The sequence below is a fragment of the Scyliorhinus canicula genome, chromosome 3 (assembly GCF_902713615.1).
Source record: "Scyliorhinus canicula chromosome 3, sScyCan1.1, whole genome shotgun sequence".
Taxonomy (NCBI): Eukaryota; Metazoa; Chordata; class Chondrichthyes; order Carcharhiniformes; family Scyliorhinidae; genus Scyliorhinus; species Scyliorhinus canicula.
This window is the reverse complement of record NC_052148.1, coordinates 102,533,387-102,551,642: the sequence shown is the minus strand read 5'-3', so window position 1 is coordinate 102,551,642 and position 18,256 is coordinate 102,533,387. Positions and strand designations below refer to the sequence as shown.

Genomic DNA, 18,256 nt, shown 5'->3' with positions numbered 1-18,256 from the left:
CTTTACATCCTTTGGTAAAATATGAGAGTCCTTGCCTCTTGGGAAGCTTTCAAATTAATTTTCTTGATTCACTTTTAAATGAGATGAACAATATTCACAACTTTCAGTTATATATCAACTGATTAGTAAACCTCAAGCTGTTTCAGATTTCATGGATATTTGACCAGTAACTCATTTTCCAGATTAACATTGGTATGCTGTGATGTTCAAAGTGTTCAACGTCTCCTAAAATTGTTCAAATTGGAACTGTAAATTAATGAACAAAGTGCTTTTTTCCTTCCCAATATAAATGTAGCTCATGTAGTATATCTCTAATTATTCACGCTGTCATTCAAATTCTTGATTGTCCACAAAATAGAATGAAAGTCAGGGTTTTGGGGAGGTCACATCTCAACTATTAAGTTGTAAATTCAGGTTGTCTTTTATGTTCATTTTGCTGCAATTGCTGCAGCTACTGAATTGCAACTGTTCCAATTGGGTCAAGGCTCTTCTAATTGTGACTTCGAGTAGGGTCAAGTCAGGTTGGTTGTATCATGATATTCATTTATGTGAATTCTTCATTCGGCAGATGACTAAAGTGCCATGACATTCTGAAGTTGAGGCTTAACATCAATACTCTCCAATTTCGATTTTTCGCTTTCCAACTTTTTTCAGCTGCTTGTTTGGAAAAACTACACCAGCTGAAAATGACTGAATTGCATCTGAGGATTGAGATCCTCGACATGATGGAAAGTATTTATTACACAACCGAATTAGAATATGTTCAACCTTCCTGTGTTAATTTTATTTTGTAAAATATTTTATTAAGGTATTTATAATTTTATAATAACAGTAAACAGTACAAATACAAATATTAACATAGTGCATAAACCATCTCCATCCCTAACAAATCCCACCTACCCTAAACAGGAACTCCCCCCCCCCCCCCCCCTTACCCCTGTCCCCCATTTTCTTATTGCCTCTGCTGACAGTTAGTTTTCTCCAAAGAAGTCAATAAATGGCTGCCACCTCCAGGCGAACCCTAGCATCGACCCTCTTAAGGGGAACTTAATTTTCTCAAGTCTGGGAAACCCGGCCATGTCGCTAAACCAGATTTCTGTTTTCGGGGGCTTCGGGTCCCTCCACGCTAGCAATATCCATCTCCAGGCTACCAAGGAGGCAAAGGCCAAGATGTCAGCCTCTCTCGTCCCCTGGATCTTCCAACACGGCAAAGATCGTCACCTCTGGACTCGGCACCACCCTTGTTTTTAGCACCATGGACAAGACTTCCGCAAGTCCCTGCCAGAATCCCCCAAGCTTCGGACATGCCCAAAGCAGACATGAACATGGTTTGCTGGCCCTCCCGCACACCTGTGCTCTATCCCAAAAAGCTTGCTCATCCAGGCCACCGTCATATGTGTCCGGTGAACGACCTTAAATTGTATCAGGCTGAGCCTGGCACATGATGAGGACGTGTTGACTCTGCTCAAAACATCCGCCCACAGATCTGCCTCTATCTCTCCCCACCCGGCCGCTCATCTTCCCAATTGCACTTTAGCTCCTCTCTCTGAGTTACCTCCGACTCCATGAGTTCTTAATAGATATCCAAAACCATCCCCTCTCCCACCCCCATTCTAGAAGCTACCCTGTCCTGTATCTCCCGTGGCGGTAGGAGCAGAAAGGTCAAAACCTGCCTTTGCAAAAAATCCTGTATCCCTGCAGATATCTGAACCCATTCCCTCCCAGCAATTCAAATTTACCTTCCTGTATTTTATTTTTAAAATAAATTTAGAGTACCCAATTATTTTTTCCAATTAAGGGGCAATTTAGTGTGGCCAATGCACCTATCCTGCACATCTTTTGGGTTGTGGGCGTGAAACCCACCCAGACACGGGGAGAATGTGCAAACTCCACACGGACAGTGACCCAGGGCCGGGATTCGAACCCGGGTCCTCAGCGCCGTAGGCAGCAATCTGTGCCACCGTGCTGCCCGACCTTCCTGTATTAATGGCCATCATAACTGTGTTGCCTCAAATTCATAAATCCATGCTCTTCTAATCTCCACAATGTTTCAAAGCTGCGTGGTCGGAAGCCAATAAAACTCAATAAGCACAGAGATGGTCACAGGTTAGAATATAAACACTCATAGCTCTTCACCCTGCTATGAGCTGGAAAACTGTTTTCAAAGGTCTGGAAGCATTTTCTTGCAGTAGCAGGTCAAGAATAAATGAAATTGCATAAATTCTAATTAAACCATAGGAAATTACTTCTGATCAGTTGACATTTGGATGGGTGAGAAATACTAATTAACCAAGTATACAGTGTTCAACCCTCTGCTGTTCCAAATATAATTACTGTTAAGTGACAGACTGATTTACTTTATTTTTTAAAAAAGCTATAGTTGCTCACCACTTTAGTAAAAAGGATAATGGTCTTCTCCAGTTTTTCACTGCACGTGTTCTCCTGATTGACTTGTCTACCTACAAAAAAAAAGAGCCAAATAATAAGGGGTAATTCAAAATGCACAAATTATATAGTTAGCATGATTAAAGGAAAATCTTCACAACCTGTGCACAGACCTCTACTCCAAAGTGCAGCAGACACCACATTTCTGAAGGGGTTAGCATGCGTACATGTAAAATCCACTTGAGTCATAAAGAACAAACAGATCGTGATGTGATATAATGTGTGCCATCGTTTTGGATCTCCATGTTCAGCCTACAGCCACTTTTAACCAAAACACAACATCGGCAGCATAATTAAACCACACATTCCAACCTCGTCCACGGTCACACAATTTAAAACAATCAAATACTTACAGATTAGTTGTTGATCTATTTCCTATCGCTGTTGCTGCAATTCTATACATTTTGTTTCAAAATCTAAAGGAGTCCTTTGGCAGATGCTCATGTATTCATAATAGGTGGGTGACACAGTGGCTAGCACTGCTACCTCACAGCGCCAGAGACCGGGGTTAAGTCCTGACCTCGAGTGTCTGTCTGTGTGGAGTTGCACTTTCTCCCCATATCTGTGTGGATTTCCTCCCGTTTCCTCCCACAGTCCAAAGATGTGCAGGTTAGATGGATTGGCCATGCTAAATTCCCCTTTAGTGTCCAACGGTTAGGTGGGGTGACGGGAATGGGGCAAGGGAGTAGACATCAGTAGGGTGCTCTATTTCAGAGGATCGGTGCAGACTTGATGGGCCAAATGGCCTCTTTCTGTACTGCAGGTATTCTATGATTCTATTCCATGACTTAATCACAAGAATCTTTTAACAATACAGATATAAAATGACCTTATTGTGGCCAGGTTTATTATTCTGCATTAGTTATTATTTAGATCTCTGTTAAAATCCCAGTTACACATGATTGAACAAACATTTCATGGAGTTTCGGAGAGCAATCTGAGAGCATGGAGGGGAAAGATTTTTTTTAATCGTGAAAGAAATCATTAGGAACACTGGGACATTATTGTACATTAATAGTCTTTCACTGTGGCTGAATCAAAATCCCAGAACTCTTTTTTGAACAGAACTGTGCATGTACGTAAACCACACAAACTTCAGCAAGCTCATGAAGGCTACTCAGATTATCTTCTCAAAGACGATTAGCAATCAGCAACAAATGCCTAGCCAGCGATCCTCCCAGCATCATTTATGGGATGTGGCTGTTTCTAGTTGGACCATCATTTATTGCCCATCCCTAGTTGCCCTTCAGAAGGTGGTGGTGTGTTATCCTTTTTTCATAGAATTTACAGTGCAGAAGGAGGCCATTCAGCCCATCGAGTCTGCACCGGCTCTTGGAAAGAGCACCCTACCCAAGGTCAACAACTCCACCCCATCCCCATAACCCAGTAACCCCACCCAACACTAAGGGCAATTTTGGACACTAAGGGCAATTTATCATGTCCAATCCACCTAACCTGCACATCTTTGGACTGTGGGAGGAAACCGGAGCACCCGGAGGAAACCCACGCAGACACGGGGAGGATGTGCAGACTCCGCACAGACAGTGACCCAAGCCGGAATCGAACCTGGGACCCTGGAGCTGTGAAGCGATTGTGCTATCAACAATGCTACCGTGCTGCCCCTCTTGAGCCACTGCAGTCCGTGAGGCGTTGGTACACCCACTGTGCAGTTAGGGAGGGTTCCAGGATTTTGCTCCAGCAACAGTGAAGGAGCGGCGATATATTTCCAAGTCAGAGTGGCGATTGACTTGGAGCTCCAGGTGGTGGGGTTCCCAAGTATCTGCTCCTCTTGTCCTTTGAAACAGTAGTGGTTGTCATTGGGAGGTGCTGCCTCAGGAACCGTGGTAAGTTACTGCAGTGCATCTTGTAGATGGTACACACAGCTGCAACTGTTTGTCGGTGGCGGAGGGTTTGAATGTTTGAGGAAGGGGGGAGTGGGGAGGGGTTGCGCAATCAAGTGGGCTGCTTTGTCCTGGACGGTGTTGAGCTCCTTGAGTGTTGTTGGAGCTGCACACATCCAGGCAAGTGGAGAGTATTCCATCACACTCCTGACTTGTGCCTTGTAGATGGCGGGCAGCCTTTGCGGGGTCAGGAGGTAAGTTACTCCCCGTAGGATTACTAGCCTTTTGACCTGCCCTGGGTAAACAAATCGCAAAAGAAGTCATTAGGAACACTGGGACATTGTTGTACATTAACAGTCCTTCACTGTGCCGAGTCAAAATCCCAGAACTCTCTTTCTAACAGCACTGTGCATATACGTACATCACATGAACTTCAACAAGCTCACAAAGGCTACTGACCATTATCTTCTCAAAGACGATTAGCAATGGGCAACAAATGCTGGCCTAGCCAGAGATCTTCCCAGTCAATGGAAAAAGCACATTTACATCAAGCTTTCTCAGTTGTCCTGCCAACTTCCACCCTCAAAGATATCATCTCATCCCAAAAACCACTGCCAGTACTTTATCCACTCTAAAGCCCACAGCTCAGTCACCTTTGGTAGTTTCCAAGCTCCATAACCCACTGTGCCCCCCATATCAGTTTCAAAATTATGAGCATCAAATATGTTCAATGCCCAACTACCTCAGGAAAATTCCTTCATCGCTGTGCCCTTTTTTCCCCTCACACTGATCTATTTCTTGTTCGCATCACCTAGGCATGATTACTAGACGTTTTCTTCTGCCACTATGCTCTATACTAGAGATGCATAGTGTAGGTTAGTCAGTGGGCCACTTGAGTGGCCCGCCTTAATCTCAGTGAGCCGCAAGATTGAAATCAGGTTTCGAACCCTACCTACATGAATAGGGTTAAATATCATAGAATCGCCACAGTGCAGGAGGCCATTCGGCCCATCGCGTCTGCATCGACCCTTGGAAAGAGCACCCTACCAAGGGCCCACGCCCTGACCCTATCCCCGTGACCCCAACTAACGGTTTGGACACAAAGGGGTAATTTAGCATGGCCAATGCACCTAACCTGCATATCTTTGTACTGTGGGAGGAAGCCTGAGCACTCAGGAGAAACCTATACAGACACGGGGAGAAAGTGCAAACTCCACAGACAGTCAATTAAATATTTAATACACGCCAAATATTCCATAAACAGTTGCAGAAAATGATTAATTATTTATATATTAATAGAGCTATCAACTTCAAATGTAGAGTCTGGAGAGACTCTATGATTTTAAGTATTTCCTCATTATCCAATTGAATTCGAGGAAAGTTCCTTTCAGAATCTTTCAACTCTTCTTCCTTTCCCGATTCATCATTACTTGTCATCCTCCCTTTCAAAATACTTCTTGAGCATACTTTTATGGCATACCTTGTGAGATTTTCTCCTACCCGGAGTTCTTACCAGATAATTCACTTCACTAAGTTTTTTCTAAATATGGTACGGCCTACTAAACCCTGGCTTTTAACAATTCACCCGACACTGGCAACAAAACTAGTACTTTCTTCCCTCTGACAAAACTGCAAATTTTTGCTTTCCTATTTGCCTCTGATTTCAACCTGCTGCGATATATTTAAATGCTTTCCCGCCAATTCCCGTTCCCATTTAGTTTTGCCCTGACGGTTGATACATAGCCCAAGAATGAGGTTTCTGAATTCTTAGTCAATAACTACTCCTGAATTAGATTGAGTGGTACTCTTGCCTCATGACCATATAACAATTCAAAAGGATTGAATCAGTGTCTCCCTAATGGTAAATAATAAAAATGAAATTCCTTCAGCAATCTTGTGAGTAATTCGGACTATATGTCTTTACCACTGTTTTCAAAGTCTGATACCATCTCTCTAATGCTCCTCGTGACTCTGGATGGTATGTTGATGAACTAAACAGGTTCATTGCCAGGCTATTCATGATTTCCTTAAACAATCCAATTGTATTTATTTTTGTAAAACATATTGAGTAAATGATTTGGTCAATCTTTTTTGTTGTACTATTTCTTAATGGTCTGGCTTCCAGAAACCTAGTGGACACATTGACAATTGTCAGCAAGTCTGATTTCCACTCTTTGTCTCAGGAAGGGGTCCTACACAATCGACCAAACCTCTTGTGAAAGGCTGGAACAGAGCTCTTGTTTTATTACATTTGCGGTTCTCCTATCACTTTACATGTCTGACAAAACCTAACTATATCTTTGTGCAGCCCAGTCAGTAAAAACGCTTCTGTAGCTTAGCCTGGGTTTTTGACATTCCCAAATGCCCCCGTAATGGAATCTCATGAGCGATTCACAGAATTTCTTTCCTATACCCAGTGGTATTACAATTTGATGATGCTCTGCCCATTTCTCATCAACCTGAACATGAGGTGGTCTCCACTTTCTCATTAATATATTATCCTTAAATAATAACGGTCAGGAAGACACATTGCTTATAATTCATAATATGCCGTTTAATGTATCCGCTTTATCTATGAATCTCCTTTCTGCTACACTGAACTAAACACGTCAAAACTCCCTTACCTTCCCACCTTTCACCTGGAACCATTTCACTAAAGGTAGAGTCAGCTAATTGTATTTCACTCTCCTTATTCTACTTTCTAGACTCCCTTCCTGTTTCATCTTATGTGCCTCATCATCATATATCAGGAAACAACCCTAGGTTCTCGATATGTAACACTGCTGTAGATTGGTTTTCTAAAGGCTGTCCGACTGCAGTAGGCATCACGATATCGGTGACCCAGCTATTCCCGAAAATCTCACCTGAAAATCCTGTATCCTGGAATGTTGAGCTGCCAATCCTGCCCTCTTACAACCATGTCTCAGTGACAGCAATGACGTCATACCCCATATTTTAATTTGTGCCCTCAATTCATCGTCCTTGTTTGTCAGACTCCTTGCATTAAAATAAATACCATCCAATCTTGCCAAACTCCCTTGTGACTTAACAGGGTGGTGGGTTGCACAAGGGCAGCACGGTAGCACAGTTGCTTTACAGCACCGCGGTCCCGGATTCGATTCCCGGCTTGGGTCACTGTCTGTTTTCCCTGTGTCTGCATGGGTTTCCTCCAGGGGCTCTGGTTTCCTCCCACAAGTCCTGAAAGACATGCTTGCTAGGTGAAATGGACATTCTGAATTCTCCTTCAGTGTACCCGAACAGGAGCCGGAGGTGGCGACTAGATTTTCACAGTAACTTCATTCCTGACTCACTTAACGTCTCCTCTAATTTTGGTTGTGCATCTATCCCTGCTAATCCTTCTCTCAGGATCTCAGGCAAATAACTACCTTTTGGGTCCTGTTTTTTAATCTACTTCCTAGCTCCCTGAATTCTGCTTTCAGGACCTCATCCATTTTCTGTCGATGTCATTATTACCAATGTGCACCACAATACCTGTCTGTTTTCCCCTCTACCTTTAGTATGCACTGCAGAAATTCTGTGACATCCTTGACCCTGGCACTGGAGTCTCTTTTGCAGCCACAGAAATGCCTTACAATTGAATCCCCCACTAATAGAGACTTGACATTCTTCCTCCTCCCCTCTTGTGCAGCAAATCCACCCATTGCGGCATGAAGTTGTCCAGGCTGTTTTCTTAAATTTCAAAACCTCTTCCATATGCCTCTACTACCAAATCATAAGCACTCACCTTCACTGCATCATACTCCCCGGATATTTCTTCAGACAGAGAGGCATACACTTCACTAGCCCTAGCTGCTAGTCTACTCTGTAAAAGTAAGATCCAGATTCCTTTCGGCCACTTCATCTGTTCAGCTGTTTTCTCAAATGAATTGAAAAATTATTCCATGTCCTTTTCTTCAAATTTTAGAACAGTCTGTACAAATTTGAACATCTGCCCACTGGGGTCCCTCTGGAAGCAAGTCGTTCCCCACTTTCCTCTGGTGTCTCTTTTTTAACCACCAGTATTTTAAGCTGGAACTTTCTGTCCCCCTTCCTTCGCTAACTTCTTCATTTCCAATTTCTTTCCTGTCTTCTTTGTCTCTCTTTGCTCCTCTTTTTTATATCTTTTCCTTTTTCCATGTTTCTTCTATTTCTTTTTCCTTTGTCTCTGTCTCAAATTTTTCATCTCTCTTTCTCTTTCCACATCTATTTGTTTTATTTGTAATTGAATTATGCTGGGCGGCACGGTGGCACAATGGTTAGCATTGCTGTCTCATAGTGCCAAGGACCCAGGTACGATCCCAGCCCCGGCTCACTGTCCGTGTGGAGTTTGCACATTCTCCCAGTGTCTGCGTGGGTCTCACCCCCACAACCCAAAGATGTGCAGGGTAGGTGAATTGGCCACACTAAATTGCCCCTTAATTGGGGAGAAAAATTTTCCAACCATTGGGAATTTCAAAGAAAAATTGGAGAGCTCTTAGTCCTAACAAACTCCAGTGGCTAAGCCTGGCTAATGAAATGTATATGGTCTCTGTAAAATTCATTTTGAATTTGGTCTGCAGCTCACATGGATTGTTAGCATCTCTTCAGAAACAATGAAGCACAAGTCTCTGAAATACTGTCAAAATAGCTCGTTTATTTAGGATCACAGCCAGACATAACTTCAGTTGTTTTAACAGGTCACTGTTCAGTTCTTAAAATTTGAATATACTCATTAAAATATCGAGAGAGATTTTAGCCCTGTTACACGATTAGTTTAGGTGGCTAGTGTTAATGACAGATTTGAGTATGAACAACTGAAGCCAACCAAATGTAATGAAGTCCCTGAAATTAAGATGGCATTTTGAGATTGACTATGGGAGACAGGTCACAGCCTCCTTACGCGCTGCCAAATGGGCGCCGCGCCAACCTGCGCATGCGCGGGGGACTTTTTTAGTGCGCCGGGCCCGACCCAACATGGGGTCGGTGTTCAGGGGCCAGCCGCGCCAGGAAGTAGGCCCGAGGGGAGGCTGGGCCACCAATTGGTGGGCCCCGATCGCGGGCCAGACCCCATCAGAGCGCCCCCCCCCCCCAGGCTGCCCCCCAACCATTCCCGCAGAGTTCCCACCGGCAGCGACCAGGGGAGAACAGCGCCAGCGGGCCTCTGTCGTATCGGCGCGGATGCTCAGCCCATCCGGGCCGAAGAATCGGCGGCCCCGCCAATTCCAGCGGCGCGCGGCGCGCCAAACGTGCCAGCGTAAATGGCACCGATTCTTCGCACCTCGGAGAATCACCAGCGTCGGGGCGTGGTGGTGCGGTTGCGGCGATTCTCCGGCCCGGCGTGGAGCTCGGAGAATCGCCCCCAGAGTCCCCCACTATAATTCCCAGTAATCCACTTCATATTCAAAACTCTCCACATCATTATTCACTTGATTTTTAACCAATTTATCCACTCTACTTTCACTTTACTGCTTTCTCCCAACACTTGCCACCAAAAGCTGACCACTCTGTCCCTTATCTGAATTGTCTAGCCATCCATTTAGCCTCTTACCCCCAGCCTTTCAAATATTTTATATGCTTTATTTAAAATTATGGGCGCTACTTCTACCACAGTTTGATCCACCACTTCATGTGCTCTCAATATTCTACATAAAATAATTCTCCTAACCACTCTCTGTATTCAACTGGCATATCTAAAAGTGAATACTTTCCACAAAATTGGAATATTGCCATCACAGCCCTGCTTTGTTCGTATGAAAAGAGCATCCATTTCCTTCATCACTCCTCATATCTAAAGCCTCTCATCCATGGTTGCATCTCAGTTGATTAATTTCTAAATATTCACCAATTTTCATACTTTTTCCAAAACTGGTGCCCAGCTGAGCAATATGGGAACTGTAGCCAGCTCAATAATACTTATTGGTTTGTCATTATTTATCTGCTGTTTCATAAATATATAATCCTATTTATAAAGACTAGGATTCTTTTTAATCCACTTAACTTGTCCTATTTTCAAAAATCTGTGAAATTCAATCTCTCTGCTCTGTACTTTGTTAAATTTTATTACTTAATGTACACACCTTGTCCTTAATTGAAACAGTTGAATGGATGACAGTGACGGGGGAATCAACACCAGGCACACAATGAAAATAATTATTTGATTTTTGAACATTTTCATTATTGTACATTTCTCTAGTTCAACAATATCACAAGTTATTCACAACTTATTCTACACATGGCTAAAGAGAGAAAACACATACTATGCCAGTACACTTAAATATTAAGTTTCAAAATACTGGTTGCATGACATTAGTAATCCATTAACTCACTGATCCACCACTGACAGATTTGTAACCGGTGGTTAGTCAACTTTGAAGTTTTATCGACAGAGAAACAATACTACTCATGCGCTCCCTCAAAAATGTATAGATAACCATGCAATTGGGAATGATTTAAATTTTCACCTCATGCACTCAGTTTAATTATGACTATATATTTCAAAGATGAGAAGCCAAACTGAGCTGCATATCACACATACTATTCAACCATAGCAAATGTGAATTTCTGCTCACACAGAAATTTCTCGATCATTCTGGAGCATTAAACTTTAACATCTGCAGTGTTTCTTTAACAATGAAGATGAGCAAATAACCCACAAGGTAAAGCTTTCATGGTTTAATGCAAACAGCATGCGGCAAAAGGCCAACACTCCAATCTGCATCACAATCCATTAAATAAAAGTAATTTATTTCCATCGTCGTTGACAGTTGGAATATCTTATTAGGGTGAAAATTAATATGGTCAATTCAGAGAAGTTCTAGTGTCTGGTTCTTGTGGTATGTTATGCGGAAGGTATCCAGTTTTAAATGAATCATATAATTTAATTAATCCAGTCAAATCTTCTTTTAAAATTATGGAGTTGTCCAACATATTCCATGATAAATTATGATTACTAAGTTTTTCCGAATACACACGACACTAGAAGAGGCCATCAAGCAGGTCAACCTCTGTACAGAGTCAGGACTGCCAAATTCGTCAACCAAATGGTGCAAGAACAAAGACACATGAACAGCTTTGCAGTTTCAGAGGTGTCCAATCTATATTGGCATCAGGTACTTATTATTACATTAAAATTCTTGTCCCCGAGTTCAAATCCCTCTGTGGTCTTATCCCTCACTATCTATGTAACCACCTCCAGCACCCAAAGTTCCAAGACATCTGTGCTCCTCCAATTCTGACCTCAGGGTTGGGGTTCTCAGATTCCTTTTGAAACCTAACACAGGTTTCTATTACACACAGCAATCGATTCAGAAAGACTGAAGAGCTTTAAACTTTTAACCAAGATGAATAATTCATATTAAATAGACTCAAACTGCAGGTTGTACCAATGAGGCATGTCCTTGAGCTAATCAGGCTCACCCTGCTATAATAATAATAATCTTTACTGTCACAAGTAGGCTTACATTAACACTGCAATGAAGTTACTCAGAAAAGTCCCTTGTCACCACATTCCAGTGTCTGTTTGGGTACATAGAGGGAGAATTCAGAATGTCCACATTGCATTAACAGGACGTCTTTCGGGACTTTTGGGAGGAAACCGGAGCATCCGGTCCCAGGTTCGATTCCCGGCTAAGGTCACTGTCTGTGAGGAGTCTGTACGTTCGCCCTGTGTCTATGGAAACCGATCGATTCTCCTCGCCACCCAACTGCACTTTTTACAGAATCTGGTTTCCTGTTGACAGAAAACAGAATCTTGCCTCCATCACCCTATCCAGTAAACTATTCCAGTATTCAATCACTCAGAGGGACTTCCTGGTATTAATCTTGAAACTTGCCTTTTGCCCATCCATTTTCCTCTTGTCCTGAAGTAGTAGTTTAACTTGAAATAATTTTCAGGATTCACTTTTTAATTTAATTTAGCACAAAATATCATTGTGAATAAACTTATTTTCATTTGCCACCATTCGGCACACATACCTCAGGAGTTTTTCTGACCTTCCCTCAACTCATTGCCCTCTACCGTAAGGATTCAGCCCTCTTACCCTTCTCCATCTTTTCCAAGACAGAACTAAATATAGAAATAGTAGTCAAGTAGTAGACATTGATCAGAACCACTTATCTCCTACGTGATAAGCTCTAACTTGGCAATATGTCACAATATTTTATTAGCCCTTATTGATTTTGCATTCCAATAACTATGGACGGTTGGTACTGAATCACTATCCTCCTATAGCTGACACAATGCCATCAAGTATTTCCGTCATTTTGTTCCTTAATGTAATTATTTCATCTGCCACTTCTGAATATTGACTTGTCCTTCTCTAGCTCTGATTAACTCAACACATTTAACTTCCTTCTGAATCTGACACCTTGTGTTTACAAATTCTGTTTCTGAAACCTTTCAGTATACCTCCAATATCTAATGTTTCCTCTCTTCCAATTCCTTATTCTTTTCTAGGCTTTTCCCTAGCATATCCACTAATTTAAGCCTATGTAGCAAATAGAACTATAGAAGACCTTCTGAAAATCATGCTGCACTATATCACAGTTATCCAAAGTTCCCTTCGAAATCAGGATCTCTGTCTTTTTCAGCATTTCTTGAGAATAGTTATCTAGCTGGACCCCTTTAACTGTTGAGGAATCTCTCTGTGTTCAAGGACTTTCGCGTGGCAGGAGTTAGCACACTATATTAAAAAGATTTCCATCATAATCATGCCACTATGCCTTCATATCATGAATAAATTCAAATTTATATCTGTGCTAATGTTTCTTGTAGCTAATTGAGTCAAGAACAAATGTGTTCAGTGTGATTCAAACTGATTTGCTGAGAAGGGAAGGCTCGCAAAAGTGAACCAAGAATTTCAAATACTTTTTCCCATAATAAATGACATTTCCAATGCTCTGAATAAGGTTCTGAATTCTGAAAAAAAGTAAACATGTATTCAGAAAACATCAAACATACCCATTAAGTTAAATTTATATTAAATTGTATTTGTTTTTTTTTTCAGAAATTAATATCTTGCATAAAAGCTTCTGCTTCACTCAAAACTCAAACCTTTATAAGTTTATACAGCCTTACACAGGTCTTCAATCAGACACCACAATCAAAGCATGGGCAGAATACCCCATCATGCAACAGCAGTAAGCTGTTGCTGTTAGCATTGTGGCATTCTAAAGTTACTTCAAAAGGCAGGGAACGCAACATAAAATCATTTGTCACATTTGTTCTGCATGTAATGTTTATAAATCAACTGCACTGAAGTGCCTTGATTCCAAAATGAGTCATAGTATTTTACTTAAGGTCAGAATAAAATGTAATTTTTAGTGAAAGGCCCAACCCCCCTTCATTTTTGACTCACTACCTCCAGTTAAGTCTTTCACTTCTTGAGTGAATGAACAGTTACTATTGTGAGTTACAATGTTTTCTTATTCTAAATGTTATAAATTTTCAAGCAACACTAACATAAGTATGAATTAAATGTGTGTAAAGGGATAAATGTTAAAGAATTAGGTACAAAGTCTGGGGGGGGGGTGTTGTTCGATGAAAAACAGTGCGGAGAAAGTGGGATGCAAGATAGTGTGCAGAGGAAAGGTCAGTATACTTGGTGGAGGCATGGGTATTTCGGTGAGAGGCAGGAAGTGATCATTGCCAGGGTTTTGACTTAATTTGTTCCTCCAAACTTGTCAAAAAGATTTATTTTCTTCTATTATTAATGCCTATGAACCCATGCATTTCATGAGCAGCAGGCGGCTGGATTTTGTGCTTTTAGACTGACCTGACTGATGGCCATAAAAGTGGAGGTGAGAGTGTATTACACCAATGTTTTTCAAACTTTTTGCCCAGGACCCATTTTTGCCAACTGGCCATCCTTCGGGACCCACACCGGCCGGCCTTCGTGACCCACACCGGCTGACTTTTGCAACCCACCATTTTTACTTACCCTTAATGTGATAGGTGAGCTTGCTTGGTATTCAGAAAGTCACTTGCTTTGTTATTCAATGCTACATTTCTGATAATGGCTTCTGCTGATGATTTAAGATCACACTGCATCCATTGAAAAAAATAGATGTTTGTCCTCGAATTCACCAGTCGTTAGTCTTCAAATAGCTTGAAGTTTTTTAAAAATTTAATAATAATAATTACTTATTGTCACAAGTAGGCTTCAATGAAGTTATTGTGAAAAGCCCATAGTCGATTCATCCCGGCAGCTGTTCGGGGAGACCGATATGGGAATTGAACCCGTGCTGCTTGCATTGTTCTGCATTACAAGCCATCTGTTTAGCCCACTGCGCAGTGCTTATCCAGCATGCATGCGTGGGATGGCTGGCATTTTTAAAGGCCAATTGCAGGAGTCGGGCATTCCTCCCATGATCAGGAATGTCGCGACCCAGCACCGCGAACCTCCCAAAACCTGCCCACAGCCCACTCATGGGTCACGATCCGGAGTATGAAAACCCCTGTTTACTCTTGGAGATTATCGGCACGCTTCATATTTCCTTGTGGATACTTACGATGCTAATACAGATGGTGTAAGCTCCAACACCTTAAAACAAAGGGACCTCAACCAGGTGTGCAGGAACAAGTTAGCAAGGATAAAATTACAGAAAATAACCGTCCCTCATATGCTGATAAGTAAGACGCACACTGCAGCAATTTCCCAAATCTAGGAATCTCAATAATATTTTTTGAAGTTAATAACCACTTCCATCCTCCTTGATTTTTAAAGCCAGGCATTTCTGCCAATGCAGAACAGGAATGACCAATAAAGCCGGACTACTTCATAAAGTCTTTTTTATGCCTTGCAAAATGGATAATTACAGAACTGACAAGATGGCTCCAGCTGATCACATGCTGGCTTCCAGATGTTTATGAGCAGTTTAAAGGTTAGCAAAGGTTAGCAAAGGCTAACACGTCAAACGTCTCGAATGTAACCGCCCTTGCATAGCATACACATTCCAGCCTGGCCAACAAATTTGCCTAACCAACAGATGGTCGATCTGCTCCAGCCAACTTCAAATAACAGCAGCCATTCACAGATCCTAATATTCAAATAGTTTGCCCTTCCAACCATTTTGATTTATCCCCAATAATGGTGCGAATGGCCCAAGTATTAACTGTTCTCGTACAATGCTTTCAACAAGAAGGCCATGTTTAAGAACCCAAAACCAACATTACACGATTGAGACTTGAGGCAGCTGACTTCCTTTAATTATACAGTCCTGGGATCATATAGTTAATTACTGTTCAACCTGCAACAAGAAAACGACTTCAGACAAAGCCTCTGCTGTCTGCCATCAAGCAGGTCGCAGCAGAAAGAACTCTGGCCCTCATAAAATCTGCTGGAACTCGCATCGCCGAGACAAACTTGCTCGACATGCCTTCTCCCATTGTGGAAGACTCACTTCTGAAAAACAGAATCACACGCGGGTGGAGTGTGCGCGGGTGTTTTGGAAAGGATCCAGACGAGGTTCACAAGAATCATCCTTGGAATGAAGAGCTCGTCACATGAGGAGAGGTTGAGGGCTCTGGGTCTGTACTTACTGGAGTTTAGAAGGATGAGGAGGGATCTTATTGAAACCTACAGGATACTGCAAGGCGTGGATACAGTAGATGTGGAGGATGTTTCCACAAGTCAGAAAAACTAGAACCCGAGGCCACAGCCTCAGACTGCAGGGATGATCCTTTAACACCGAGATGAGGAGGAATTTCTTCAGCCAGAGTGGTGAACTTGTGGAACTCTTTGCTGCAGAAGGCCGTGGAGGCCAAATCACTGAGTATCTTTAAGACAGAGATAGATAGGTTCTTGATTAATAAGGGGATGCGGCATTATGGGGAGAATGCAGGAGAATGGGAATGAGAAACATATCATGATTGAATAGCAGAGCAGACCCGATGGGTCGAATGGCCTAATTCTGTTCCTATGTCTTAAGGATGGTGTGTGCATGCGCGCGGAGAGTACGCACAAATGTGGAGTGTGCAAGCAAGCATGGTGTGTGCACGTGACCATGGTATGTGCGTGCACGAGTGTGAGATGTAAAAATAAACCAACCCTTTTTATTTTATCTTCCCTTGAGTTGACTGTCCAAGTCATTTTTGGAGGAAAATGTAACTGGTCTGATTAGTAAGTTTGCAGACGACACAAAGGTTGGTGGAATTGCGGATAGCGATGAGGACTGTCAGAGGATACAGCAGGATTTAGATCGTTTGGAGACTTGGGCGGAGAGATGGCAGATGGAGTTTAATCCGGACAAATGTGAGGTAATGCATTTTGGAAGGTCTAATGCAGGTAGGGAATATACAGTGAATGGTAGAACCCTCAAGAGTATTGACAGTCAGAGAGATCTAGGTGTACAGGTCACTGAAAGGGGCAACACAGGTGGAGAAGGTAGTCAAGAAGGCATACGACATGCATGCCTTCATTGGCCGGGGCATTGAGTATAAGAATTGGTAAGTCTTGTTGCAGCTGTATAGAACCTTAGTTAGGCCACGCTTGGAGTATAGTGTTCAATTCTGGTCGCCACACTACCAGAAGGATGTGGAGGCTTTAGAGAGGGTGCAGAAGAGATTTACCAGGATGTTGCCTGGTATGGAGTGCATTTGCTCTGAGGAACGGTTGAATAAACTCAGTTTGTTCTCACTGGAACGAAGGAGGTTGAGGGGCGACATGATAGAGGTCTACAAAATTATGAGAGGCATAGACAGAGTGGATAGTCAGAGGCTTTTTCCCAGGGTAGAGGGGTCAATTACTAGGGGGCATAGGTTTAAGGTGCGAAGGGCAAGGTTTAGAGGAGATGTACAAGGCAAGTCTTTTATACAGAGGGTAGTGGGTGCCTGGAACTCGCTGCCGGAGGTGGTGGTGGAAGCAGGGACGATAGTGACATTTAAGGGACATCTTGATAAATACATGAATAGGATTGGAATAGAGGGATAGGGACCCAGGAAGTGTAGAAGATTTTAGTTTAGACAGGCAGCATGGTCGCACAGGCTTGGGAGGGCTGAAGGGCCTGTTCCTGTGCTGTACTTGTCTTTGTTCTTTGTTATTTGTCATTCATGGAAGATTGGAACACTCCAACTTTAAGAGTTGGGATAAATACGCCACCATTTATAAAGAGGTCAATCAAAATATAGAATTACCTTTCTGTTTAGGAACGGTCACTGAGCAGAGAAATCAGGGTAGTTTAAATTCACCCCCTCCTGTCCAGAACAGTATTTACATCAGGAACATCCTTCGATAAAAAACTTTCATACACAGCAACAGACAGACATTGAAGACTTACATTTAGTGTGTGTCACAATAACAAGACATCCCAAAGCACTTTAAAGCCAAAAAAAACTTATGAAGTATAGTCTCTGTTATAATGCAAGAGAACATTAGGGATAGGAACAGCAGTGAACCAGACTGGCCTGTTGAGCCTGCTTCACTATTCAATATAAGCATGGCTGATCTTCAGCATCAACTACATTTTCCCCCAGACTTCTCATATCTCTTGATTCCCTCAGAGACCAAAAGTCAGTCAGTTCCATCCTTAAATATATCTGGTGTTGAAGCATCCTAACCCCAGCCAGGCGAAACAACGTCTTCTCAGTATCTACCCTCTCAAGCCCATTCAGAATCTTGAAAGTTTTAATGAGATCCCCTCTCATTTTTCTAACCTTCAGTGAATATAGGCCCAATTTACTCAGCCTAACATAAGATAACCTTCTCATCCCAGAGACTAATCATGTGAGCCTTCACTGTAATACCGCCAATCCAAGTATATCCTTCCTAAGTATGGAGAACATAACTGTACACAAGAATGGTCTCACCAAAGCACTGTACAATTATAGCAGTACTATTTTATTCCTATACTCCAATCCTTTTGCCATAAAGGCCAACATGTCACCTGTCTTCTGTTATGAAGTTCAACTTATCTTAAAGGGAGAGAGCAAAAGTTGGGAACTCCAAATCCTGAAGGACCTAGGAGTTTCTGCGCATGCACAGGTCTGCATCTTT

The 18,256-nt window shown here is 42.4% G+C and overlaps 1 protein-coding gene across 2 annotated transcripts in view; it reads right to left on the bottom strand.

The window, feature by feature from the left end:
- The window catches only part of ipo11 (importin 11), a 712,587-nt gene that overhangs the window by 505,058 nt on the left and 189,273 nt on the right, over positions 1 to 18,256 (bottom strand). For both annotated transcript variants that reach the window (XM_038791006.1, XM_038791005.1), the window contains exon 9: positions 2,389 to 2,459. In XM_038791006.1, the coding sequence (XP_038646934.1) occupies positions 2,389 to 2,459 (71 nt within the window). The remainder of the gene's footprint in view (positions 1 to 2,388; positions 2,460 to 18,256) is intronic.